General features: G+C 42.1%; 3 protein-coding genes across 3 annotated transcripts in view; 1 reads left to right on the top strand and 2 right to left on the bottom strand.

Moving 5' to 3' along the window:
- The window catches only part of TMOD3 (tropomodulin 3), an 81,092-nt gene extending 69,355 nt beyond the window's left edge, over positions 1-11,737 (top strand). Inside the window, exon 10 of the mRNA XM_070580062.1 lies at positions 6,710-11,737. Within this exon, the coding sequence (XP_070436163.1) occupies positions 6,710-6,744 (35 nt within the window). The 3' untranslated portion in view covers positions 6,745-11,737. The remainder of the gene's footprint in view (positions 1-6,709) is intronic.
- A 1,945-nt stretch (positions 11,738-13,682) lies between these two features.
- Positions 13,683-24,841, bottom strand: LOC103548456 (RNA polymerase-associated protein LEO1-like). The gene is made up of 9 exons (XM_008516233.2): positions 24,680-24,841; positions 22,337-22,431; positions 21,293-21,438; positions 20,493-20,577; positions 19,311-19,405; positions 18,600-18,734; positions 16,832-16,964; positions 15,752-15,920; positions 13,683-13,877 (listed from the first exon to the last, which is right to left on the bottom strand). Exons 2-9 carry the CDS (start codon positions 22,415-22,417, stop codon positions 13,822-13,824), a joined length of 900 nt encoding a protein of 299 aa, XP_008514455.2. The 5' UTR covers positions 22,418-22,431; positions 24,680-24,841; the 3' UTR covers positions 13,683-13,821.
- A 1,719-nt stretch (positions 24,842-26,560) lies between these two features.
- LEO1 (LEO1 homolog, Paf1/RNA polymerase II complex component) overlaps positions 26,561-26,861 on the bottom strand; it is a 33,994-nt gene continuing 33,693 nt past the window's right edge. Inside the window, exon 12 of the mRNA XM_008516234.2 lies at positions 26,561-26,809. Coding sequence (XP_008514456.1) covers positions 26,705-26,809 — 105 coding nt within the window. The 3' untranslated portion in view covers positions 26,561-26,704. The remainder of the gene's footprint in view (positions 26,810-26,861) is intronic.

The raw sequence follows: 26,861 nt of genomic DNA, 5'->3' as shown, positions 1-26,861 counted from the left end.
ATATTGGCTTACAACATTGTGTGAATTTTTTTTTTATTATTGAGTTAATGATAGGTTACAGTCTTGTGTGATTTCAGTTGTACATTAATGTTTGTTGTTCGTGTTGTAGGTACACCATTTCACCCTTTGTGCCCACCCCCCACCCCACCTTTCCCCTGGTAGCCACTAATCTGTTCTCTTTGTCCACATGTTTAAATTCCTCATATGAGTGGAGTCATACAGAGATTATCCTTCTCTAACTGGCTTATTTCACTTAACATAATTCCCTCAAGGTCCATCCATGTTGTTGCAAATGGGACGATTTTGTTCTGTTTTGCAGCTGAGTAGTATTCCATTGTATATATGTACCACAACTTCTTTATCCATTCATCTGTTGATGGGCACTTAGGTTGCTTCCATATCTTGGCTATTGTAAATAATGCTGCAATGAACATTGGGGTGCATAGGACTTTTGGGATTGCTGACTTCAAGCTCTTCGGATAAATACCCAGTAGTGGGATGGCTGGATCGTATGGTAGTTCTATTTTTAATTTTTTGCGGAATCCCCATACTGTTTTCCATAGTGGCTGCACCAGTTTGCATTCCAACCAGCAGTGTATGAGGCTTCCATTCTCTCCACAACCTCTCCAACATTTGTTACTATTAGATTTAGATATTTTTGTCATTCTAATGGGTGTAAGGTGATATCTTAGTGTAGTTTTGATTTGCATTTCCCTGATGATCAGCGATGATGAGCATCTTTTCATGTGCCTATTAGCCATCCATATATCTTCTTTGGAGAAATGTCTGTTCATGTCTCCAGCCCATTTTTTGATCGGGTTGTTTGATTTTTTGTTGTTGAGTTGTGAGAGTTCCTTATATGTTATGGATATTAAGCCCTTGTCAGATATATGACTTGCAAATATTTTTTCCCAGTTAGTGGGTTGTCTTTTTGTTTCAATCCTGTTATCATTTGCCTTGAAGAAGCTCTTTAGTCTGATGAAGTCCCATTTGTTTATTCTTTCTATTGTTTCCCTTCTCTGAGAAGACATGGTGTCTGAAAAGGTCCTTTTAATACTGATGTCATAGAGTGTACTGCCTACGTTTTCTTCTAGAAGCCTTATGGTTTCAGGTCTCACCTTTAGGTCTTTGATCCATTTTGAGTTTATTTTGGTGAATGGTGAAAAAGAATGGTCAATTTTCATTCTTTTACATATGGCTTTCCAGTTTTCCCAGCACCATTTGTTGAAAAGACTTTCTTTTCTCCATTGTATGCTCTCAGCTCCTTTGTCAAAGATAAGCTGTCCATAGATGTGTGGTTTTATTTCTGGGCTTTCAATTCTGTTCCATTGATCTGTGCACCTGTTTTTGTACCAGTACCATGCTGTTTTGATTACTGTAGCTTTGTAGTATGTTTTGAAGTCAGGGATTGTGATGCCTCCCGTTTTGTTCTTTTTTCTCAGGATCGCTTTAGCAATTCATGGTCTTTTGTTGCCCCATATACATTTTTGGATTCTTTCTTTTAATTCTGTAAAGAATGTCATTGGGAGTCTGATTGGGATAGCGTTGAATCTGTAGATTGCTTTAGGTAGAACGGACATTTTAACTGTGTTTATTCTCCAATCCATGTACATGGAATGTCTTTCCATCTCCTTATGTTGTCATCCAATTCTCTCAGAAAACCCTTGTAATTTTCATTATATAGGTCCTTCACTTCCTTAGTTAAATTTACCTTGAGGTATTTTATTCTTTTTGTTGCGATTGTGAATGGTATTGTGTTCTTGAGTTCTTTTTCTGTTAGTTTGTTATAGAATATAGAAGTGCTACTGATTTATGCAAATTGATTTTATATCCTGCAACTTTGCTGTAGTTGTTGATTACTTCTAAGAGTTTTCCAATGGATTCTTTGGGGTTTCCTATATATAAGATCATGTCGTCTGCAAACAGTGAGAGTTTCACTTCTTCCCTCCCTATTTGGATTCCTTTTATTCCTTTTTCTTGCCTGATTGCTCTGGCCAGGACCTCCAGTACTATGTTAAATAAGAGTGGTGATAGAGGCATCCTTGTCTCGTTCCTGTTTTCAGGGGGATGGCACTCAGTTTTTGCCCATTGAGTATGATGTTGGCTGTGGGTTTGTCATATATGGCCTTTATTATGTTGAGGTAGTTCCCGTCCATGCCCATTTTGTTCAGAGTTTTTATATAAATGGCTGTTGGATCTTGTCAAATGCTTTCTCTGCATCTATTGAGATGATCATGTGGTTTTTATTCCTCAGTTTGTTGATGTGGTGTATCACATTGATTGATTTGCGGATGTTGAACCATCCCTGTGTCCCTGGTATGATTCCCACCTGATCCTGATGTATGATCCTTTTGATGAATTGCTGAATTCTGGTGGCCAAAATTCTGTTTAGAATTTTTGCATCTATGTTCATCAGTGATATTGGCCTGTAGTTCTCTTTTTTCGTGGTGTCCTTATCAGGTTTTGGTATCAGTGTGATGTTGGCCTCATAGAATGTGTTAGGAAGTGTTCCATCCTCCCTAATTTTTTGGAATAGCTTGAAAAGGATAGGTATTAAATCCTCTCTGAAAGTTTGGTAGAATTCCCCAGGGAAGCCATCTGGTCCTGGGGTTTTATTCTTTGGGATGTTTTTGATTGCTGTTTCAATCTCTTTCCTTGTGATTGGTCTGTTCAAATTGTCTGCCTCTTCTTGAGTGAGCTTTGGGAGATTGTAGGAGTCCAAGAATTTATCCATTTCCTCTAGGTTATCTATTCTGTTTGCATAGAGTTTTTCGTAGTATTCTCTTATAATCTGTTGTATTTCTGCAGAGTCTGTTGTTATTTCTCCTCTTTCATTTCTGATTTTTCTTATTTGAGCTTTCTCCCTTTTTTTCTTTGTTAGTCTGGCTAGGGGTTTGTCAATTTTATTTATCTTCTCAAAGAACCAGCTCTTTGTTTCATTGATCCTTTCTACCGCCTTTTTCGTTTCAATAGTATTTATTTCTGCTCTGATTTTTATTATTTCTCTCCTTCTGCTGACTTTGGGCTTTGTTTGTTCTTCTTTCTCTAGTTCAGTTAGGTGTGGTTTAAGATTGCTTATTTGGGATTTTTCTTGTTTGTTAAGATGTGCCTGTATTGCAATGAATTTTCCTCTTAATACAGCTTTTGCTGTATCCCATATGAGTTGGTGTGGCATGTTATCATTTTCATTAGTTTCCAGGTATTTTTTGATTTCTTCTTTAATTTCTTCAGTGATCCATTGCTTGTTCAGTAGTGTATTGTTTAGTCTCCACATCTTTGTGCCTTTCTCAGTTTTTTTCTTGTAATTAATTTCTAGCCTTATAGCATTATGATCAGAGAAGATGATTGTTATTATTTCAATTTTTTTAAATTTGTAGAGGTTTGCCTTGTTTCCCAACATATGGTCTATCCTTGAGAATGTTCCATGTGCACTTGAGAAGAATGAGTATTCTGCTTTTTTTAGGATGAAGTGATCTATATATGTCTATTAAGTCCAATTGTTTTAGTTTTTCATTAGCTCCACTATTTCTTTGTTGATTTTCTGTCTGGATGATCTGTCTATTGATGTGAGTGGGGTGTTGAGGTCCCCTACTATTATTGTGTTGTTTTTAACATTTTCCTTTAGGTCTGTTAATAGTTGCTTTATGAACCTTGGTGCTCCTATGTTGGGTGCATAGATATTTATAAGCATTATTTTTTCTTGATGAAGTGTCCCCTTGATCATTATATATTGTCCCTATGTGTCTCTCTTTACCTGTCTTATTTTGAAATCCACTTTGTCTGATATAAGAATTGCAACATCTGCTTTTTTTCCCTCGCTATTAGCTTGAAGTATTGTCTTCCACCCCTTCACTCTGAGCCTGTGTTTGTCCTTGGGGCTGAGGTGTGTTTCCTGGAGGCAACAAATTGTTGGATCTTGTTCTTTAATCCATTTTGCCACTCTGTGTCTTTTTATTGGAGAGTTCAGTCCGTTTACATTAAGAGTGATTATTGATGCATGTGGACTTAAAGCTGTCAATCTGTTGCTCATTATCTGGCTTTCCTGCTTTTCTCTTCCTATGTGCTTTATCCTACCCATTTGATACTGCAATTTCTTATGCTGGGTTTCTTAGAGTTCTGCTTATTTATGATTTGTGTCTCTGTTCTGTTTTATAGTTTAGTGGCTACCCTGAAGTTTATATTTAGAATCTCGTGTATAATATAGTCTATTCTCTGGTGGTCTCTTACTTACTTGGCCTAGACTAATTTAGTCCCTTTGCTCTTCCCCTCCTAAATTATTATTTTCACTTCTTGTTCCAACTTGTGTTATGAGTTTGTAGTTAGAGTGATAAGATCGTCTTTGCTTTGGTAGTTTCCTTACCTTTATCCTAATGCTATAGTTGAATATTTGCTATCCTATTCTGGTTCTATTTATCTGTCTCCCTACTCTGTGGTTTGTGACCCCTTTCTCCCTTTTTTCTTTTTTCAGGTATGAGAGCCTTCTTGAGGATTTCTTGTAGTGGAGGACTTTTGGTTACAAATTCCCTTAACTTTTATTTGTCTGGAAAAGATTTAATTTCTCCCTCATATCTGAAGGATATTCTTGCTGGATAGAGTATTCTTGGCTGAAGATTTTTATCTTTTAAAGCTTTGAATATGTCACTCCATTCTCTCCTAACTTGTAAGGTTTCTGCAGAGAAATCCGCTGAAAGTCTGATGGGGGTTCCTTTGTAGGTAATTCTCTTTTGTCTTGCAGCCCTGAGTATTTTTTCTTTGTCATTCATTTTTGCCATTTGTACTACTATATGCCTTGCAGTAGGTCTTTTTACATTGACAAATCTAGGAGATCTGAAAGCTTCCTCTACACACATTTCTCCATCAATCCCTAGATTTGGGAAGTTCTCTTCTATAATTTCATTAAGCATACTTTCTGCTCCATTTTCCTTTTCCACGTTCTCGGGAATTCCTATGATCCTTAAATTCTTTCTCCTCATTGAATCTGCTATCTCTCTAATACTTTCCTCATTCCTTTTAATCCTTAGTTCTCTTTCTTCTTCTGTCTGGAGCCATTCAGCCTGTCTATCTTCAGTTATGCTAATTTTCTCTTATATGGAGTCTACCTGGGCATTCAGGGAATCTGTATTCTGTTTTATCTGGTCCATTGTGTTTTTCATCTCTAGTAATTCTGTTTGATTCTTCTTTATAATTTCAATCTCTTTTGTGAAGTAACTCCAGAACTCGGCTTGTTTCTCTATCTTTCTCTCTACCTCATTGAGTTTTTTGATTGTAGCTGCTCTGAACTCATTTTCACTTAGTTTACCTAATTCCAAGTCCTCAGGACTTAATTCTATGTTTTTGTTGTTTTCCTTCTGGTCTGGGGCTTTTATAAATTGCTGGATGGTAGAGGAGTGTTTTTTCGCATGGTGGTAGAATTCAGTTGCAGTTACAGGCTGTCGCCACTAGATGGGGGTCGAGAGCCACACGTTCTGAGCTCTCCGCCTTTGGGCAAGATGGCGGCACCTAGTGCGCTTTGCTGGGGCAGGGGCGGCTTCTCTTGCGCACTGATCTGGATTCGATCAGTTCTGTTCTCTGGTCTCCCGGGGCCCTGGGTTTATGAGGTCCCCGCGCACGGAAGCTTTCCCCTGTCAGCAGGTTTCCACTGTACCAGCGACAGGAGTCCTAGACAATCCCCTGGTCACACAGCCCCTCCCCCACTCCTTCCCGGACCCACGCAGCGATCCTGGTTTCTAGGGGATGGAGCGGTGTTCTCTCCTACCCCGTTCCAGCTCCTCCGAGGTGGGCAGTAGGGGCTCCGTCCTCTGTCTTTTGATACTGTAGGTCTCTGAGTCCTGGCATTAGGTTCATTAGCTAAAATTCAGGTGTTTTTTTCAGTCCTTTGTTGTACTTTGGAGGGGAGAGAGTCCTGGGTCAGCTCACCCCACCATTTTGCTCCACCTCCTTGGCTCCAACATTGTGTGAATTTAAGGTGTACGTCACTATATTTTAGTTTCTGTATAGAATGCATCATGTTCATCACCATTGGTCTAGTTTTCATGTCACTATACACATATGCCCTTTACTCCTTTTGCCATCCCTCACCCCATTCCCCTCTGGTAACCACCAATCTATTCTCCTTTCTATGTGTTTGTTTATCTTCCCCATATGAGTGAAATCACATGGTATTTGTCTTTCTCTGACTTATTTCACTTAGCGTAATACCCTCAAGGTCCATTCATGTTATTGCAAATGACACGATTTTGTCCTTTTTTATAGTTAAGTAGTATTCTGCTCTAAGTAGATACCACATCTTCTTTATCCATTCCTTCATTAATGGGCACTGGGTTTCTTCCACATCTTGGCTATTGTGAATAATGCTGCAATGAACATAGGGGTGCATATATCTTTTTGAATTATTGATTTCAAGTTCTTTGGATAAATACCCAGTAGTGGGATAGCTGGGTCGTATGGTATTTCTATTTTTAATTTTTTGAGAAATCTCCATACTGTTTTCCATAGTGGCTGCATGAGTTTGCATTCCCACCAGCAGTGGATGAGGGTTCCCTTTTCTCCAAGGATGTGAATTTTTTATTTTAATGGCCATGTGAACTAGAAACAGACATTTCATTTTTGTACAACTGTAACTGGATTATACAGAAACTTGTTTGTTACAAGCAAGTTAACATTGTACAAACTAACAGGGATTTCTAACATTCTTTTATTTTTCTCGTAGTTCGCAAGAGACGAGTTGAAGGAGACCACCAATAAATGCCACCAAGCTGTAGTCTTTGGAAGACTTCGAAAGGTCGCCGAGGGCTTGTGTTGGTGAAAGCAGATGTAAAATTTTCCTAGGTCTAAGGGAAAAGACTGGAAATCTTTCTTTTTCTTTTTTTTTTTAAACTACATGTATCTTTTTTCTAGTTTAAGTTGTTACCAGTTTCCAATTGTAAAATCAAAAGTAGATGATATTTTGTATTTTAAAGCATTATTTCTACTTTCTGCGAAAATCAATTTTAATTTAGCTTAATTGAATGATTTATCATGAGTCTTGGGTTAAAAAAATGCAATTGTAGAATTGCATTCTGCAGAATAATATGAAGATTTTAAGGACCAATCTTTTTTAAATCAAAAAGGGACATTGCGGATGTCAGAACTGCTGTTGCACCTCTTAGGTACAAGCCACGTCAGAGCTTTCCTTATTCCATGACATGGAGACTTTTCCATGTTTTAGAACACACAAACTTGGCAAGAGTGTGCTTTTTGCTTCCATCCAGAAAGCAAAATACCAGAATTTTAAAACAGATGACTCAAAATCTGGTCATTTGTTTAGGAGGAAAAGCAGATCTCAAGGACAGAGAAAAGGGTCTTCTGCACCTTCCAGGTTACTGCCCTTGTCAATGTGTCTCAGCAACACCCAGAGTTGTTTTCACCAAAGTCGTCAGCTTGGCCAGGTTCCATGCTTTGTTCAAAAGTATACGTATGTCTAAATTCATCACAGTTTTTTATTTGAATAATGTGGGCATTAGTAATTTTGTGAAAGCTGGTAGAACGAGCATCTGAGTGGGAAAGCAATTTCCCTGCCTGCAAAAGGCATACAGCCAACTGTCGGTTCCTTAGAGGAAAAGAGAAAAGAAAACTGTTATTAAACACATGAAATCAAAGATAATAAACACGATGGAGTTTTAGTCTGAGGAGCATGCAAAACAGTCATTTAAACTGATGGTTACTGTGAAGTAACTTAGAAAATGCCATGAGTATAAATTAAGTGTTGCACAGTATAGTGGGAAGTTCCCATATGCAATGCAGAATTCCTGAAACGGTATTTAATCGCCACTCACTACAAATTTTCCAACCAGTAAGGAAATTGTTATTGTTCATAAATCTCATTTTTATTATCGTTTCCTTTCATCGTGTACTTTTTTGCCCATATTGTATAAGAGTAATTTCTCATAACAAAAGTTATCTTCCTATTGGTCAAAGTATTAAAATAAGGGGACAGTTGACCCTCGGGTGGGAAGACTGCCTCCAGAACCGAGGGCAAGAGAGGATTTGGACCTCTGTATTCATGCCCTGTTTCAGGGCGGCCCCTGGAGCAGGCGCTGGCAGAGGCTTCAGGGCTACACAAGTTGGGGCCGGGGTGGGGGGAAGGAATCTGAGTAATCCTGGCCTCAAAAATTCAGTCCTGGCTGTGTCATGTACAAGGGGGGTGTTTCCAGAGGGAAGAATCTTGTTTCGGAGTAGGGGAGAGGTCTGCTGTCAATTCTTTAAAAACTTTTATGAAATTGAATTACAAAATGTCAGCTCCTTCAGCTTGGGCTGGACAGCTCCTCTAATGAGCTAGGCGCCTTCTTGTGTACGACGGTAATAAGCCTTCTTAATGGGCAAACGCTGCCCTCATAAGAACTGGGTGTATTTGTTTTTTGGAATCAGTATCCAGTATTTTTAAAGGGGCCAAAGATTGACTTTGCACTATTCCCTTTCAGTTACAGGTCACTGGTTTTGTTTTGTTTTTTTTTTCAAATTAGCAAGTGTCTCTTTCTCTCTCTTTCTCCTTTTCACATACAGCTTTGGAAATGCACTTGGTTTTAGAGACTGCACGGTTCCAGCAGGGTGGGGAGCGAGTATGGCAGGTCTGTAAGGCTTCCATTACACACTGAGCAAGGCTTCCTTGCTTGCACTGTCCTGTAAGTCAATAAATTAAGTAATGTTACCCCTTCCTCTCATAATTTTTTAAGAATAAGTAGGTGGGACCCTCCCTAGAATTGTGTCATACTTATTGATAATGTCTTTTTCACTTATTATTTATCAAAGTGTGAAGAAGTTGAATGTTTTGCTTGTACCATTCCAGTTCTGAGCTACGATACTTCATTATATAATTGAAGAAAAGATTTCTTCATAAATAACTTTAAAGATGAACATTCATTCAATTGAGTACAGAAAATCTTTCAAGAATTGTAATTACAAGGGAGAAAACTGGTGTTTACTTTGATCTTTAAAAATCTGGCACCTTATAACCTTCTATAACTTTCAGTATTTCTATATCACTCTAAAATTTATAATAGATTAGGGTTGTGAAATAGTCTTGATTTTTAAACCAAAGATTTTCTAAGACCTTAAGTTTTGTAGTCTAATCAACTTAAACTTATCTGCTTATCTAATCAGAGAATGTTCTTTCCATTTTTAAATTGCTGTTTTTAATTTCCCATTTTATAAAATTTGATATTCATATTTGTCTGAAGTTCTCATTTTTCCAGTATATCTACATGAAATTGTATGTATTAAAAATCAATATTAATAACTAATATTGATATTATTAAAATGGATTTTGGTGCTATAGACTTGTAGCTAAAACCTAGTAGAAATCTAAAGTGAAATACATTTTTCTAAGGGTGCCTGTCATTTAAAAGACCGAATAAACATTTTGTGTTTAAAAAAATTAGCAGGTTGTTAGAGATTTCAGGGAGAATTATCTTGGTCATTAAATTGCAAATTCTTGTGATTTGAATGAAATAACCCACACACTTGCTTTGCACAGTAGGTGTGCTCTGGAAAAGTTACATGTAAATAGAACTTTGTGAATCGTTTGCTCATTGAAGTATCTGGTGTGTTTTCATTTAAAAAGGGGATCCCCTGGCATAATAAAACTTACAAAAGAAAAAATATGTTTTGATAAAATGTTAGTCATGTTCTCTTGTCCATTATATTTAACCCTTGCTGCCATTAAAGTAAGATGAAAAGATTCACAAGGTTTCATAAAATCTTACATTTTCGGCTCTGAGTTCCCAGGGCTGCCTCACTTTTTCCTCATAAACTCACGAACCCCCGTTCCCTCCCAGCAGATCCGAGGAACGTGGTTTTTCTAGAGTCCACAGCAACTTCCATTCTCTGCAAGTTCAGGACTGTCCAACTTTGCTCTTTCATTACAATGCCACTTCACTTTTTTAAAAAAAATTTTCTACTTTTATTGAGATATAATTGACATATAACATTGTATTAGTTTAAGGCGTCCAACATAATGATTTGATATATGTATATATTGCAAAATGATTAGCATAAGTTTAGTCAGCATCCTCACATAGTTAAAAAAAATTTTTTTTTCTTGTGATGAGAACTTTTAAGATCTACACTCTTAGCAATTCTCAAGTATACAGTACAGTCGTATTAACTATAGTCACCATGTTGTACATCACATCCCCACGACTTATTGATCATGTAACTGGAAGTTTGTACCTTTTGACCCCCTTCATCCACCCGCCCCCACCTCCCCCCCGCCCCCCCCCCTTCGGCAACCGCCAGTCTGTTCTCTGTTTCTATGAGTTCAGTTTTTTTAGATTCTCATATAAGGGAGATCATACAGTATTTGTCTTTCTCTGTCTGACATTTCACTCAGCCTGATGCCCTCAAGGCCCCTTCACTTTTGAATAGTCTTAATGAAGACATGGCACCCGCGAGACCCAAACATGTGCATGAGCCGGGGCAGCTCCTGCTGCTGCTCTCAGGCCAGGGCTGTGCGCGCTCGGATCTGAATGTCCACAGAACCGGCTTCTCCATCAGCTCTCACTGAGCACGGTTTCTAGATATTTCTCATCATAAGACTTGCTTACCAAACAAAGAAACTCTTCACTGATTATTTTTAGGTTGAGAAAATTGTCTTTATAAGCAAAGATTTTTATATTCTGTCATTTTAATTTGGTCATTCTTCCTGTGTCATATTGATTTTTCTGCATTATAATTCAGTTCGCTAAATCCTCCCCTAGAAAAACTAAACAAATTGGAAAATTTTTATAATAAAACATTTGGAGCATTTTATTAAACTCTAACTTGCAGTCTGATCATTCAGAGGAGCCAATCTTAGGGCTTACCTAGGAAAAAAGACATTACTAAGTAAACGACTTGTAAGCCATTAATGAGTATTTTAGTCTTGGTTGACATATACAGAATTTTCCTTAGGACACCTACTCTAGTGGCTAGAAAAGAATCGATTGTAAAACACCACCAGCCATGTTTTCTTAACATCACTGTACAAGCTCATACAATTTTAGGGTAATCAGACACCCTTAGAGTCCACACACGTAAGGTTTAATTCTCTTTTCTACAGACTGTCAGGATGTTTTCATTGCTGCAAAGCAATTGACTGGCCTAAAATTTTTCTGTCAGATATTGTAGCCCATAGTTACACATTCAGAGAGTAAGGTTTAAGAACAAATTCTGGATGCTCCTTGGTGGGTATGCATGGCAATTTTGGGGAGTTGAAATTTCACCTTCACTCAAAAAGATAAAGTTTTTGATTCAGCTGTTACAACTTTTTAGCTTTATCTGCTTAAGAATTGTAAAAATTTGTAAGAAAAAATTGCATGCATACACTTGCACACACATAAAAACTTTTGTAATTTCAAATAAATGCCCACTTAATTTTTTTCCAGTCTTTTGGATGAATTATATTTGGTTTTAGTTATGTTTGGTTATGTTGAAAATCACCTTTGTAACAATGCATCTTTCTCTGTCACGTGAAATCAGGTATTTAAGTACATTTTTTAATGCTAAAATATCCAAAATGCTGTAAATGCTCTATTTTTTCAGTTTTTATAAATATAAAAGCAGTGAATTTTATAATACTGATATTTAAATATTACAAAATATTATTAACCTGGTTCATAATAACACAGTGAAGTTCCTTTTGAAGAATATGTACTATTGGCATTTAGAACTTACCACTTCATACTGGAATAAATAATTTCAATAAAGTTTATCAAATATCCTATGCACTTGGACTTTTTGAAAAATCCCTTTAGTTCCTACGTTCTAAAGTTCATTCCTTACATAGCTCTTCAAGAACAAGCTTATTAATTTCTGAGTTATTCTGTCCCACCCTTTAAGCCATATAAAATTGTCAATACTTGACCATAATTTTACCCATAAAAATAGTAATTTCGTATGGTTCGATCTAATACCATCAGCACTTGGTCAGGGCTGTCCACAAAATTGAACTGAACCGACAAATGTGAAGAAACGGCTCCTGTCATACAGCCCATTCCCGACCCGATGGGAGCCAGTCCTGCCAACGGACTAGAGATTATTCTTACAGTAAAGCGAAGCCATCTCTTATCAATCAGCCATACCCACCAACCGAAAGAGAAAATCAGTGAAACGTGTAATGGGGTTGAGGAAACTTTTAGAGATAAGTTCAAATAATTTAAAATCTTTAGAGTTCTGAAACAAAGGAATGAAGAAATTCCCCGTGAGTCTTTAATGTTGGCTGGCCTTCGAAGATGGCTGTTGGGCGTACATTCACGTACAGGAAGCCTTGATGTCTGTCTGTCCCCTTGGGTGAGTCTCAGGCTTAGGTGCTGGTGTTGTCAGGTGACTCCAGCTCCTATGAGTCCGAGTGGATGTGGTGCCAGCAACTGTGGCCATGGGGACGGTGCCATCATGCTTAGCCCAGTGGCACCTTGCTCTTTTAGGTACCAAAAAATCGGGGTGGCTGACGACAAGTCAGTCTGAAATCACCAAACATCTTTTGTCCTTCACACATTTTGCTCTCCCGCCTGTCCGCAGGGTTGAGGGCCTGGCGATCCCAGCCCGACTCGCCCACCCCTGTCCCGTCTGCAGACGGAGGAGAGCCTCGGGGCCAGCAGCCCCCATGAGGGGGGCCGACCTCACAATCCCACTGTGCTCGTACCTCGCAGTGTCCTGGATGCGTCTAACTTGCTTTTCAGGAGCTGGTGCTAATTATGGATGTGTTTACTACACGACTATAAAATTACACTTTAAAAGTATAAAAGGGAGGGAAATACACTTTAAATCTGGGTTTTCTGCGTGGCGAGATGATGGGCCATCTCTTTTTCTTTGACCATTTCTATTTAACAATAAAACATATTTAAAAACATGTCTAATTAGTATTCAACTCTCAGAGGTAAAGTATAAACATTAAATCATGAAGGATTTACATGGTCAAGCCCAGACCCCACTGAGTCGAGGAAACTGACTTCAGAGCAGTAGAGTAACTTGCCCAAGGTTAGACCATTGGTCTGCTCACTCAGTAGACATTGACTAGAGCGCCCTCTTAGGTTCCTGCTACTGTGCCAGCCACAAAGCTAGCAGTCACCTCTAGTATTTGGTTTCCCACTGTTCTTCTCCTGATAACTCGGGGGTATTTTGGGTGTCTTTCTCTGTAAGGTCACTGATGTACCTTCTCAGCATTGTCACTGCTGTGCATCTAAGATCCTGACCCTTGTCTCAAAAATGCTTGTTTTTTCACTTGAGAAGAAAAAGTTTTGGACAGAGGTCTTAAGTTTGTTAAACCTCAGCTTCCCCGTCTGTAAAATGGGAATAATAGCATCTGCCCTGCAAGTCGTTCTGAGGCTTAGAATTGGTAAGGCCTGTGCAGCACGTGGCAGAGCGCCCCGCATCCAGGCAGCCCTCCCATGCTGCCCTGCTCTGACAAAGTCGCAGGGCGATGTGGTCAAGGGAAAGTTAGCACCATGCCAACGGAGATGACAGCACAGAAGGGCCCCAAACCCAGCTAGGCAGGTCAGGGAGGACATCCCGGAGGAGGTCATACCTGAGTTGGACCTCAGCTCACCTGGGCGGGGCCAGGGGGACAGGGTAGGGCAGAGCAGCAGGAATGCATGAACCCCGAAGACCCAGAGCAAAGTTATCAAAATAAACTTCTCGTTTGGGAGAAATGGATGTTCTAAACCACAGACTTGCTTCTGAACATATTTTATTCACAATTAGGATGATGCCAAAGCAACTCAGTTCATCATTTCAGTCAAAACAAGGCATTTCATTGTTTTAAAACAAACTGTTGAGAACAAGATATCCAGTGAGGGCACATTTTCTGCCTCAGTCGTCCTCTTCCTCTTTCCCCTCCACTTTCCTCTTTCTGGAGGGCTCGCCACCTGAACAGATTAATAGAGAAGGTGTAAAGTTTATATGGAAAATTTCTGGAACTTTCGCTCAAGGCGCTCTGAGCTGACGGGGAGCCAGCCCTGCCCGCTAGAACTCGACCCCCAGGGGTGACCCGTGTCCGCAGACACTGTCGCTAGAAGCCAGGCAGCAAGCGACCGGGCCCAAGGGATGAGACCTTCTCACTCTGCTGACTGACGTTCCCGGCATCTGACTTGAGACACGTTCCTCTGCTTCCTCAGTACTTGACTTTCTCTACCTAAAATTCCATATTTTAGAGCCCGTCCATTTTCAAAAAGGACTGCTTGTGTTCTGTGTGCTTTTTCAGGATGCTTTTAAAGTTTTAAATATAGTTTTTTATATGAAAAATGAATGCCTCTCTTACACAGGTGACCAATGCGTAATTGAACATTTCTGCTACTGCGATGTTCGCCGCCGTCTCTGAAAACCAGGGTGAAGCGCTGAGTGACTTAACACGACGCGTGGGCAATAACGGTGATTCATGTCTAATGAGACTTAAAATTTCTTTGCCCTTGTGGTCTTATAAGTAGAAAAGGAAATAATTAAAGGAAAAATATCTTAATGACATAGAAATAAAATAACCCTCAACTACCATTGGATCCAGACAATAAAGACGCCCAGCACCACGATGCACCAGACAGACCCCTCGCTCTGCCACACTGAACTGTTTGTCCTTCTCCAGTGGGGCCTTGGTGTCTCAGGGCCCTGTGCCTTCTCTCACAGGCCTTTCCATCCACCTGGCATGCCCACCCTGGCCAGTGTACCCTGCGTGCTAACACTTTCTTCAACACCCAGTGTGGTCACCTTCTCCAAACAGCCTTCCAACACCCACACGAGCACGGGTGTCAGACCCTCCTCAGGGACCATCCTAGTCCTGTCACTGCAGTTATCTCACTGAGTTTCAGTGAAATGTGTAGACATCTGTTGTGTCCCTGAGCTGTAAGCTCCTCTGCATTCCAGGAGTTGGCTCCCGGGTACGGGGCAAATCCCTTAGAATGGAATAAATTTGGTTTTACCTCATCACTGGTGAGTTTCTTTGCTCTCAGTAATCTTTGAGCCTTATCTTTTTTGGTCCTTCAAGATTGTCTGAAAGCAAAGGAACCTGAGACATGAGATTGACCTTCAAAGATGAAGACCTGTTTATTCCTGAATTTTTCTTCTGCTGAATATTGTTACTTTCCACCATACATTTTTCCTTGAGGAACCAATAATTTTTTTATTATTATTATTTTTTGGTGAGGAAGATTGGTCCTCAGCTAACATCTATGCCACTCTTCCTCTATTTTGTATGTGGGACACTGCCACAGCATGGCTTGATGAGCAGTGTGTAGGTCTGCTCCCAGGATCTGAACCCAGGAGCCACAAGCCACCAAAGCAGAGCACGCAAACTTAACCACTACACCACCAGGTGGGCCCTAGAGGAGCCAACAATTTTTTTTTTTTAAGTTTTGATGAGAAGGTGTATATAACTTTTGGACATACTGCAATGACTTAAATTTGATTTTGTTCTCAGAGAGACTGTGTGATCACTTTTAAATACCCAAGAAGCTTCATGCACACATTTTTTAAAAACTACAAAGTTTAAATATTGGGTCCTTAATTATGCAAGCAGGTAAACTGCCTATCACATATTTTCCACCAAAAGGACATAAATTACTTAACTGATTTTATTTGCAGGTGCCTTACTTTCCCAACTAAGTTTTTCTGTGGGAAAGTGGCCCAAACAACAACAAAATGAAAATGTACTGTTGTCCCAAGTAAACAACAGCAGGCAGGGAGTCAGAGCCTGTCAGAGCAAGAGCGGGCCCGCGGCCCTGAGGTGACATGGCACCTCCACCCGACTCACCTCGGAGTTCCCCTGGGTCGTGGTTTTTAACGGCTTCGTCGCCTTCCTCCTCCTCCTCCTCGTCACTGCTGGGGTCCTGGTAGGGGACACTCGGCCCCTGCTGGGTCTGCTTCGCCCGCGGATGGACTGTCTCCTGGTGAGCAGAAGCTCTCAGACGTTCTTCTTCTTTCTGTAAAGAAGCAAACTATTTAACTTCACAAGTGAACTAGTTTAGCGCCCATGTGCACCTACTTTTCCCAGCAAGAACACGTAAACACCTGGCCCAGGACACCACCTATTTCCTGTCTTCAGAGCCCACTTCTCTCCACTCCACACCTGGTACCACACGCAGTGACGGTCTTGTTTAGTTCCAAAGTGTGAAGGCAACACACGGGGGAAGCGGCAGAGGCTCCCTCCCACTCACCGCCCATCAGAACAGGCCCAGGCCCGGCCTCCGGAGCTGCGGTGAATGCCGTGCGGCCACTCAGAGCCCAGAGAGCAGCGACCAGCCTGAGGAAGGCCAACCACGCCCAGTGGACGCCTGAGGGAGGCCGTTTCTGTTCTCTCCCGGGATAACACCCGACTTGCCCAGGTTCCACCAAACTTCCATGGTGCCCAGATGTTCCTGTCTGGGCCCCGCTATCCAGAGAGCACCCCATGGCTCCTGACGACAGCAGGGGTTCCCTGAGACCCAGAGTAGACTCCATTTCTCTCCATCTGACTGGCATTCCACACATTGGGGTTCACAAGGCAGGGCCAGCGTTGAAGGAGTCAGGAATGTCCTTTTCACCTTCGTATATCACGTCCTATCTGGCTAACAAGGTTTTATGATACCTGTCAAAAGTTACATTTTTTAAATGATCAGTTTTCCTCTGAAATCTCATAGATTGGAGAGACAGCAGCTGCATGTCTGGTTTGCTATATCTCACCAGCAGCCATTGACGTTACTGTGGTTAACGACACACTTAGAAAGTGAACTGAGCTCCCTGATAATCACAAGAAATAAAATGGCTGTGGCAATAAGAAATGGTGAGTTAATATTCTGGAAAGCACAGCTCTTTATATCCCAAAAAATCCCAGGCTAAAGCTTAGCCAACATACCTTAATCATTTCCGTGCGATGGCATTCGGGATCAGGACCGGCCATTGGTAAGATTCTAATCTGTGTCCTTGAGCATCTATTAGCAAGTGGCAGGGTCATCTTTCTGTGTGTGGCACTGTCTGTAGAGTGAGGTCTGCCAGGGAATGGACAAAAATCTCTCACTGTTTCCTCAGAACATTTGGAGGCAGTCATCCATCCCAACAGCAAACATCCATGGATAAGGACCACTTCCCCTTGAGCAGAGCAGGGAGGTACAGCCACGGGTCCTGGCACTTCTGCACCTTCCTCCTTCTCTGGTGCCCCGAGAGGTTCCTCCCTCTGCCCCACGTCCCGGGGAAAGCTGAGGCAGTGAGGTGGGAGTGCAACGGAAGGCGGAGGCAGGTGGCAGGGGCAAGGGCTTTTGCAAGGAAAACCCCTGACTGCAATCAGAGAGAGAAGAGAAGGGCTATGAACTCTCATTTCCGTGAGGGTAGCGCAGAGGCCGGAAGGCACAAGTTAAGAGCTAAAGATGAGTCTGAATAAAATTGGAAGGTCAAAGCAAGGAGGCAGGTCACAGTAGCAGGGGTACCTCATGACAGCCCAGGGGGACAATAACAGAACAGGAGGCCCCAGGGCAAAAAGCACTGGTTCCTGACTCAAGGAAGGCGGATTTTAAGTACATCAGAGAGAGGAAACGATGATCGTCAGGAGAGCCCAGGCCAGAGAGATGGGACGTAAGGGGGTAAGTTATGCTGGGCAGTCAAATGTCATCTCAGTGTGCAGCACGGCACACAGTGCAGAAAAGCACGGTTGGAACCGATGATCTTGCAGGATGCGATTCTAGAAGAACCATTGAGAGGGTGGATTTGAGCAGCTTTCACTGTGCCAGTCTCTGCACTACAGGACGTTTTCTGTATTATTTGCCTTAATTGAGGCAACATCCCTGTGAGGTAAACGTTATTATCTCCATTTTATAGATAAGGAAACGAAAAGCGAGTGAGACTGACACTCTTGCTGAGGCTTACACAGACAGAAGGAGACAGCCTCGGAGCTGTCCGCCACAGTCTCTAAGACAGACCAAGACATTTACTGAGCATAACTCACACACCATAAAATTCACTCCTTTTAACATACAAGGAAATGATTTTTTTTAATTTACAAAGTTGTGCAACCACGACCACAATCTGATTTTAGAACATTTCCTTGACCCCGAAAAGAAACCTTGTGCACAGTGGTGCAGCGTCTCAAGGGCTCCACTCCTCCAGGAAGGCCGCATGGGGGACGGCAGCGCTGGGTCCCTCAGACGGAGGCCCTGCGGCGGAGGGGAGCGGGCAGCCCGCAGACAAGGGGCCGCAGCACAGATGCGGATGCGCGCAGCACTGGGCTCAGGCCACAGCTGTCACATCAGCTAGCTCTTCCCTCTCCTCCACTGCGTGCACACACCGCAGCCTTCTCAGGGCCGGCAGCTTCCCAGGGAGATTTCTTTACAGGGAAGGGACACGCCGACCAGCAGAGTGGGCCTCCTACCAGGTGCGCTGATCAATGTACATCAAGACACCTGCTTCTGGTTCATGGTGCGGTCTCAGGTGGGTTGTGATAGCGTGACTAGCTCCCTGAGGAACAGCAGCGTGTAGTAAAGGGGAAAAGATAGTATGGGAACCAGACCGTGGTCCCTAGTGAGCCGCACCTCCACATTACGTCCACCAGGGCTGAGTGGGGCATTTGGCACAACCTCTCTGCCTTGTTGCTCTTTACCGGCAAGGCACAACCAGTCAATATGAATGCTTACCTAAAGGTGAGTTTGGATTTAAACACGGCTTGTCCCTGTAGACCAGTGTCCTCTCTGACAAACAGGTGGCTGTGATTGTCCTGCAGTGGCGCTTTGTAGACATCAAACACTTCACTGCCCAGATGGAGGGACAGGCTGGAAATGAGAAACGGTTCAGTTACGGGGCTGGATATTTAATGAATCCTACAGCTTCTGTTCCACCCTGTTAGCTTTACTTAAGACGCTGTGGAATGCAGGACACTGTCCCTGTGCTGAACTCACAAGACAAAGAAAAGACACTGTCAATAACCAGCCTCTCGCCCCTCAAAGTAAAAGGTGGTAAAATCCATCCTCCTGTCAACTTCAAACAGAATTTTGTCATTTTCCCAAACTCTACCACTTTATTAGTAAAACAGAAACTGTTTTCAAAAACATCAATTTATAATATCAAATAGCTCAACTTTGGGATCTAACACCATGCTTTCACCCCAATAAGGTAGACACCGTGAACCTGATCACGCCTGGGGTCCATTTTGAAAGCCTCCCACCAGCGCAGCAGTGTGACCTCAACCCTGTCTATTTCTCTCAAGTTTCCCAGGTAATGCGAGAGGCCTGGATTTTGTCAATTCTTTACCGAAAGATGACCCCAAAGTAAGATCCTACGGAGAGAACTTCACTCCTCCCCAGCCTCGCTCTGGGTAGTTTGACCCTCTGCAGGCATTTTGGGCTCACCTTCCATCTGACCACTTCACCATCCGAGCGTTGCTTTCTTTAATTTTATTGCCTTCTTCATCCTGGTGCATCCTCCAGCGTATAGTGTTTTCTACCTGGTTCAAAACACAAAGGCATTAGAAAAGCAGTATAACCAACCGCATGTTCTTTTTTCCCTCAAGTGACTTATAATCATGTACCAAGAATTCACAGGTCGTGATAGAATAAGCTTATAAAAAAAATAGCTGAGTAGGCAACACTGAAACCCTCCTACTACAAATACCCAGAGATATTGGCTGACCTAACCAGACATTTTGTTTAAATCTTTTCTGAGCTCCAGTTCATGGCAGTGGAAACAGAAGCTAAATACGGTGCAGGATGGAAGGGTTATCAGACACAGTAGGAGCGCCATAGGAGAGAGGATCGGGCTCTGGGTCCACACGAGGTGGGCATTTAAGACGGAGACCTCAGCCTATCGCAGGGCCCCTTGAGGGGGTGTGAACCCAGTGACAGAAGGACTGAAAAGTGCCCATTGGCCTAGTAAGACAGGGAGGCTCTGGGCATGAAATTAAAAAAATAAAAGAAGAAACAATTAAGTAATTAATAGCAAATTAAAACCTGAGACTTGTGTTTTGCCCTGTATTTTAGTTCAAATTTACCCTACCCACATGATAGGGAACTCCAAATCACAAAAGGAGGATAAACAGGGATCTTGCCCACTGCCACCACTGGGGGCCCGGGCAGAGGCTCATATGAAGAAGGCACATCCCTGAGAAGGCAATGGTAGTGCTCTGCCGTCCCAGGCCTGCTCGGGAGGGACCGTGGAAGGACAAGGCCTCTATTCGTGCATACTCTGAACTTCCATGAAGAGCCTGAGATAGTTCTGCTGTGGGAAGGTGCTTGGACCTATCCACTATCAAACGTGGAGGCTGCTCCATATACTCAGCCACACGCTCATTTATCCTGAAGGAAGGAGCTAACAATTTTCAAGAATTTTTATCTTTACTTCTGCTGAAAAACTACAACTGCAAAACGAAGTATTCTGAAAAGACATTTAATGCCTTGTTCTAAACAGTCATTTGTCGATTGAATAGTCAACATAAAAGAGCATTTCATAAGCTCATCTCAAGTTGTTATCCTTGTGTTTCACTTGATAAAAAGAAAAACTTAAAAGAAAAAAAAGAATAAAGTGTGGAATGGTACCTTTAATTTTAACCTGGTTCTATCTTCCTCATCAAGCACTTTCTCATCTGCAAATTCATCTTCATAATACTGAGGATCAAAAGGTCTAAAGATTGTTTTTTAATGTCGTATCAGCCATACTTAGTAATGACTATGATTAATACTATAAAATAATCTTTACAACATGCACCAAGATGCTAAAAAAATCACAGTGGACAAATAACTTCATGTAAAACTTCAAGGCAGTGTGCAAATTACTGTACTTTCTTGAAATTTGATTTTAAAACATATCACCTGAAGTGAAATCCAAATGTGACTACTAATCAAAATCTTCTGTGTCTGATGAAATACATCTTCTAAAATACAGGTGACACATGATCTATCTTTCCACATTTTTTAAGAAAAGTGTCATGTTTAATTGCACAAGAGCTTGTACTCCTGCACCTTTGTGAATAATATCCACCAACATTGTTCTGTTGTCCAAAATCATTGTCTTTTCTAGATTGACAATGGAACATTTGTGATTTCTCTAGCAAACTTTCTCACTCTCATTTTCCAATTTTTTAGCTTTACACTAGTGAAAAATATCTTCATCAGCTGTGATGTCTGTTTATTTATGAGAAGGTGCCAAATGCTAGAAGAATTATTAGCATTAACTCTCTCACACCAGTAATCCATCATTTTTCCACCACAGCACATCCTAAATTTATTTTTTCAGAGTTACATGAGAAGTTTCCCATCTTCGTGGTCAGAAAAAAATTTACATTCCACATATTTTTATTAAATATCTTGGGAAAGAAAACTTTCCTCAGGCCTCTTACTTGGGTTCTATGCTGAGAAATTTGGGTAGTTTAACAAAGTATAATTCATTTCCTAAATCAGAGTTGATATTGGGAATCTCTACTTCTATTCTGGTTTCTGACACTGGCTCTTCCTCCTGCCGGTCCTGAGGCGTCCCACGTTCATCCTAAGAGAGGAATCAGATGGTGAGAACTCGAAGTGACATTAGAAACGCCCTAGCTCTCCTCCTGCACTCGGCAGACGCAGGTTTGACAGGAAGTGAATTTAGACCCCACTTTAGGGATAAAGCAGTCAGCAACCCTTTTAGCCTCTCCCTAAAATTTCATCCTCTCCCCCCGAAAAACACCACCATGCGAAACAAGATCTGTTAGCCTGCATTGCCAGAAAAAATATCTATTTTGTTGACATATCTAGTTTGCATAAGATATTTAGCAACAGAAGTGTGAAATTATGCAACCCCTCAATACTAAGTAACTATTAAAATCAGAGAAGAATGTTAGAACACACTTCTTGGCACAGGTTGAATAAGAAAAACATTTTTTTTTTTTTGAGAAAGATTAGCCCTCAGCTAACATCTGTTGCCAATCCTCCTCTTTTTGCTGAGGAAGACTGGCCCTGACCTAACATCCGTGCCCATCTTCCTCTACTTTATACGGGGGACGCCTACCACAGCATGGCTTTTGCTAAGCAGTGCCATGTCTGCACCCGGGATCCGAACTGGCGATCTCTGGTCCACCGAGAAGCAGAACGTGCACACTTAATCGCTGCGCCACCAGGCCGGCCCCAAGAAAAACTTTTAAATCAAAGGTTTTCAAATTATGAGTCCTCACAGTCTTACCCCTAAAGTTTGGCATCAACATCATTCTGAGCAGTTCCTTCTATGCCCTCTAATTTCCAGAAATTCTCAACATAGCTAAGACAGTCTCCCATTTGTCAGATGTTTCAGACCGCTACTCATATTATCTGTGTCCTCTCTCCACACGAGAGAATCAGACTCATCAGCTTCTGAAACTTTCTTCTTAGCTTTGAACAATGGGACCAGTTATATTAGTGACTGTACTTACAACAGGCTGTCCTGGAATAGGTGGTTGATTGTCCCCATCACTCTCTGAAGAAATGTCACCTATGTCTCCAAACAGATCCATGGTCCCACTATAATCTTTGGTGTTGGAGGAAAATGCACAGCATTAATTTCTCTGACTGAAGTTCTTCACACGGTTCTTAGCCCATCACTTCAACATATTCCCAAGATTCATAAACCAAATCTCCACTAAACCAACCTCAAACTGGCTCCCTGAGCCTGGCCCTCAGAGGCCTGACAAGAGTGGCTGTGGAGAAGGAAGGTGGCAAAGTTGATTGGTGGAAGGCAATGTTGTGGTGATAGCCAGCTTTCCAGAAGGTTCCCAGTGATTCCTGCCTCTGGTATTCTTGCCCTTGTGTGGTCCCCTCCAACACTGCATCATGGTTTGTCTATGTGATCAATAGTAGACAACCTCACATCTGAGGCTAGGCCATGACATTTTGGCTTTTCTACCTTGTTCTTTCTCTCTTGGGTCACTTACTCTGGAGGAATCTAGCTGCCATGATGTGAAGACACTCAAACTGCTACGGAGAGACTCATGTGGTGGGCAACTGAGGCCTCCTGCCAAAGGCCATGCGAGCAAGCTATCGTGGAAACAGATCCTTCAGCCAGGCAAGCCTTTAGATAATGCAGTCTCAGCCAACATCTTGATTGCAGCCTCCTGAGAGACCCTGAGCCAGAACCACCACGCTAAGTCATTCCTGACCCTCAGAAACTGTGAGACATATTAAATGTCTGTCGTCTTAAGCTGGCCCTCTCGGAGGACGTAGTTGGAGAAGGTGAGGGGTGGTGTGCAGGCCACACAGGATTTGTCTACTCGACACTTCTATCCCCCTAAGCCTTTAGATTCCCTCCACATAAAGCCAGGGAAGCTTTGGCATGTCAACTTCATTAAGTGTAGGCCACCACCGAGTTTGTTTTAGTTAACCAGCCAAGTATAGAGCCATGCCCAGCTATATGTGCTAACGCATCAAATCCAACATATATGATAAGTGCACTCATATCAGTAAATGTAGCCCCAGCTAGTGTTTTGTCTGTCCTTCATCTCACATTTTGGAGCCCACTTCCACACATATTCCCCAGGCTTCTGCCTACACTAATTAGCAAAATCTGGTAATTCTTTTGGTGTAGAAGCTATTGCTTCTTCAGAGTCTGTGCTTTCTCTGCCAGAGTATAATGCATTCCCTAGTGATGGGTCTACAGGTAAAAAAGAGTCAGACAGCACTCAGTCGGTGAGTCTGGAGGAGAATGGAAAATGCCCCAGACGATGTTATTACAGTGTTTTCAAGCGAGACTAGTTTCCTCAGACACAGGGGGGCAAGCTGCTTCTCACAGGCAAGGGAGGCTCAAAGTGACAAGGAAATTTGAATTTTTCAGCTTCATCTGAGTCCAGACGGACATCCCCATTCTTAGTTCCTTTCTTAATGCCCTTTCCCATGAGAGACTTGAAGAGGCTGTGAATTCAATTAATGTTGCAATTCTGCAACAACACAATTGAACATAGTGTTTGATCTTCAGCTACATCAGCCCTTTGACTGCAAGATTTAAGAGATTCTTTTAGGGCTGTCATGAAAACTCACTGGTTCTCTGACCATGACTTGAGCTGAGTATTTAAAAACCTAAGCTTCTCATTTTCTTTCTGTAAGATACTCCGCTCAGAAGTATCCCCCTCACACCACAGACCTCGTAGTCATCATTTCTGCCTAACAGGTGTGGGAGCCACTTGAGCCCCCGACCAGAGGGGAGAATCAGATTCATCATGATGCCCTGCACACCATGGATCACCAGCATCCTGTTTCCCACTGGTGAGGAGCTCAGACCTGCCTTCCAACCCAAACCAATCTACAAATCTCATCTTTGAGGATTTGTTTCCTGGACCACCCAGTCAGGTCCTAGCTGGGCAACAGAAAACACACCAGTTATCTATGCTGACTTTAGAAAACTGTAATTAGGTTTAAAGTTGTTGAGTTGGTTACAAAAGGTATAAAAAGAGAACTCTAGGGGCCAGCCTGGTGGCACAGTGGTTAAGTTTGCATGCTTCACTTTGGTGGCCCAAGATTCACAGGTTTGGATCCCAGGCACGGACCTATACCATTCGTCAGCCATGCTGTGGAGGCATCCCACATACAAAATAGAGGAAGATTGGCACAGATGTTAGCTCAATCTTCCTCACAAAAAAAAAAAGAGAGAGAGAACTCTAAGGGAACACAGAAGTAGCAGATCCAGAGAGCACCTTCCACCCAGAGATGAGGGAACAAAGTGAAGAGGTGGAATTATTAAACTTAAAAACTTACAGCAAGGGGCCCCCTGGAGCTGAAACTCATACCTGAGGAAGAGAAGTATCCGGCTGGTCCTGATGTCTCTCAGCGGAGGGTAAGGAAGCTGACTCTCCAAGTGTTGGTAGAAGTGCAAACTGGATTGAGCTGCTGCTGGGGTGAAGAAGGGTTGGTGAGCCCCCTTAGAAAAACTGCAAGCCAACAGGAAGCCCCCAGAAAGTTCCATAAGTAAACAGGAAGGAGTAATCCTTTTTGTTGTTATCCAGGCTTCCAGTCTTTCTCTAGCGCCCCCTAAGAGAGGGCAGCTGGCAAAGCTGAAACGTGGTTGTGGAATGTTGGCCCCAGCATCACTAAGTCTGGTGTGGAGGGCAGTTTGGAGATGAGAGACAAGAGCTTAATAACTGACACAGAAGTGTCTACTGGTAAAAAAAAAAAAAAAAAAAAAACAAAAAACCCAAACACCAAAACTACGTTGCCTTGGCAAGGACAGAGTCAGAATGAAGGCTCTTGAGATAGGAAAGTGACATGATGTAGGACCTTCTTCTCTTTCAATGTCACTTTTCTTTCTCTATAAACAGGCTTCAGGGTGAGCCTCCCACAGCCCCCACTCCCAGATTGTACCTATAACACTAGGAAGGGAGTGAGGTAGAGGCATTCTTAAGGGAAAGATTACCCAGCTTACGTAGAAGGGCACGGCAGAAGACAAATCATGTGTGTGGTGGATTTAAAACACCTGCAAATTCTCTGCCGTTCCTACCATGGAGGAGTCAAATGTCCTTCCCCTTGAATATGGGCTCACATTACTGATGCACTTCCAGTGAAGAGAACGTGGGGGGTTCCATGTGACTTTCGATGCTGGTCATAGAAGCTAATACCAAAAAAAGGTCATATAGCTTTCCCCGGGCTCACTCTCTTGGGGTGCTCACTTGCGGAACGCAGCCACTGTGAGCGAAGAAAGCAGGGCCATGACTAGCATGCAACAAGTGAGATACTCACCTTGGGCGAAAAACATAAGGGGTGCCAAAATCTCAGCAATCAAGATAAATATTGCAATACAATATTTTTCAAACTCCATGCAAAAAACTCACAAACATACAAAAATTTTGAGAGGATCCATTTAGCTCTGTACTCGTGCAACTCTCCTCACTTGCCTTACCATGATCGCAGCCCCACCAGATCCTGCCTTTATGTAAAATTTCGACATTTTGTTCCTCATGGACTTTTTTTGCATTAATTTTTCTAAATGTTGTATTACAGTATTATTTATCTTGATTACTGTAGTGGGCTGAATAGGGACCCCTGCCAAAATTCATATCCACCAGGAACCTCAGAATGTGACTTTAATTGGCAATGGGGTCCTTGCAGATGTAACCAGTTAAGACGAGGTCACACTGGATTAGAGTTGGCCCTAAACCCATTGATAGGTGTCCTGACAAGGAGAGGGAGAGCCACAGAGCAGACACACAGGGAAACAAGCCATGTGAAGACAGAGGCGGAGGTTGGAGTTGGGCTGCCACAAGCCAAGGACGGCCAGCAGCCCCCAGAAGCCAAGACGAGGCAGGGAGGATTTTTCCCTGGAGCCTTCAGAGGGAGCCTGGCCCTGTCAACTCCTTGATGTAAGACTTCCAGGCTCCAGAACTGTGAGAGAATACATTTCTGTGGTTTTCAGTCACCCGGTTTGTGGCACTTTTGTTACAGCAGCCCCAGCAAACTAACACCATTACAGAGGCTTTTTTGGGCCCCTTTAAACTCCGCTCCTTAGAAGACTGCCTCCCTCGCCCCACCTGGCCCTGAGCAGGCAGCTTCCTTGTGGGGGAGGGGAGGAAGGGGGTAGGGCAGAGCAACAGGAGCTCCCTAAAAGCCTGAGACTCAGTGTAAAACGTTAACAAAATCAACCTGCTTTGGGAAAAATCAATTTCTTGAACAGAGACTTGCTTTTTAAATTTTTTTATTACAATTAAAATTACACAAAAGCAAATCAATTCATTTCAATCAAAATAACTCATGTTTACATCATATTTATAAAACAAACTGTACAATAAAATATATAAAATGTTTTCACTTCATTTTATACTTCAATCATCATCTTCTTCTTCTTCATCACTGATCACATACTTCTTATGCTTTTTATTTGCTTTATCGTCATCTTCTGCTTTTCTCTTTCCAGAAGGTTCACCTTCCTAAACAGACAAAATAAGAGAAGTCAATAGAGAATATTTCTCAGGTTTATCA

This window comes from Equus przewalskii, chromosome 1 (assembly GCF_037783145.1).
Source record: "Equus przewalskii isolate Varuska chromosome 1, EquPr2, whole genome shotgun sequence".
Classification (NCBI taxonomy): domain Eukaryota; kingdom Metazoa; phylum Chordata; class Mammalia; order Perissodactyla; family Equidae; genus Equus; species Equus przewalskii.
The sequence above is the reverse complement of the archived record's forward strand: the minus strand, read 5'-3'. Positions and strand labels throughout refer to the sequence as shown.

Excerpts from the sequence above, each read along its gene's own strand:
- LOC103548456 (XM_008516233.2), bottom strand. The coding sequence starts at position 22,417 with ATGGATCTGTTTGGAGACATAGGTGACATTTCTTCAGAGAGTGATGGG. Across the intron at positions 18,735-19,310 it reads GTGAAGTGGTCAGATGGAAG|CCTGTCCCTCCATCTGGGCA; the intron begins GTGAGCCCAAAA and ends TCTCATTTCCAG. Across the intron at positions 13,878-15,751 it reads CGACCCAGGGGAACTCCGAG|GTGGCGAGCCCTCCAGAAAG; the intron begins GTGAGTCGGGTG and ends TAATCTGTTCAG.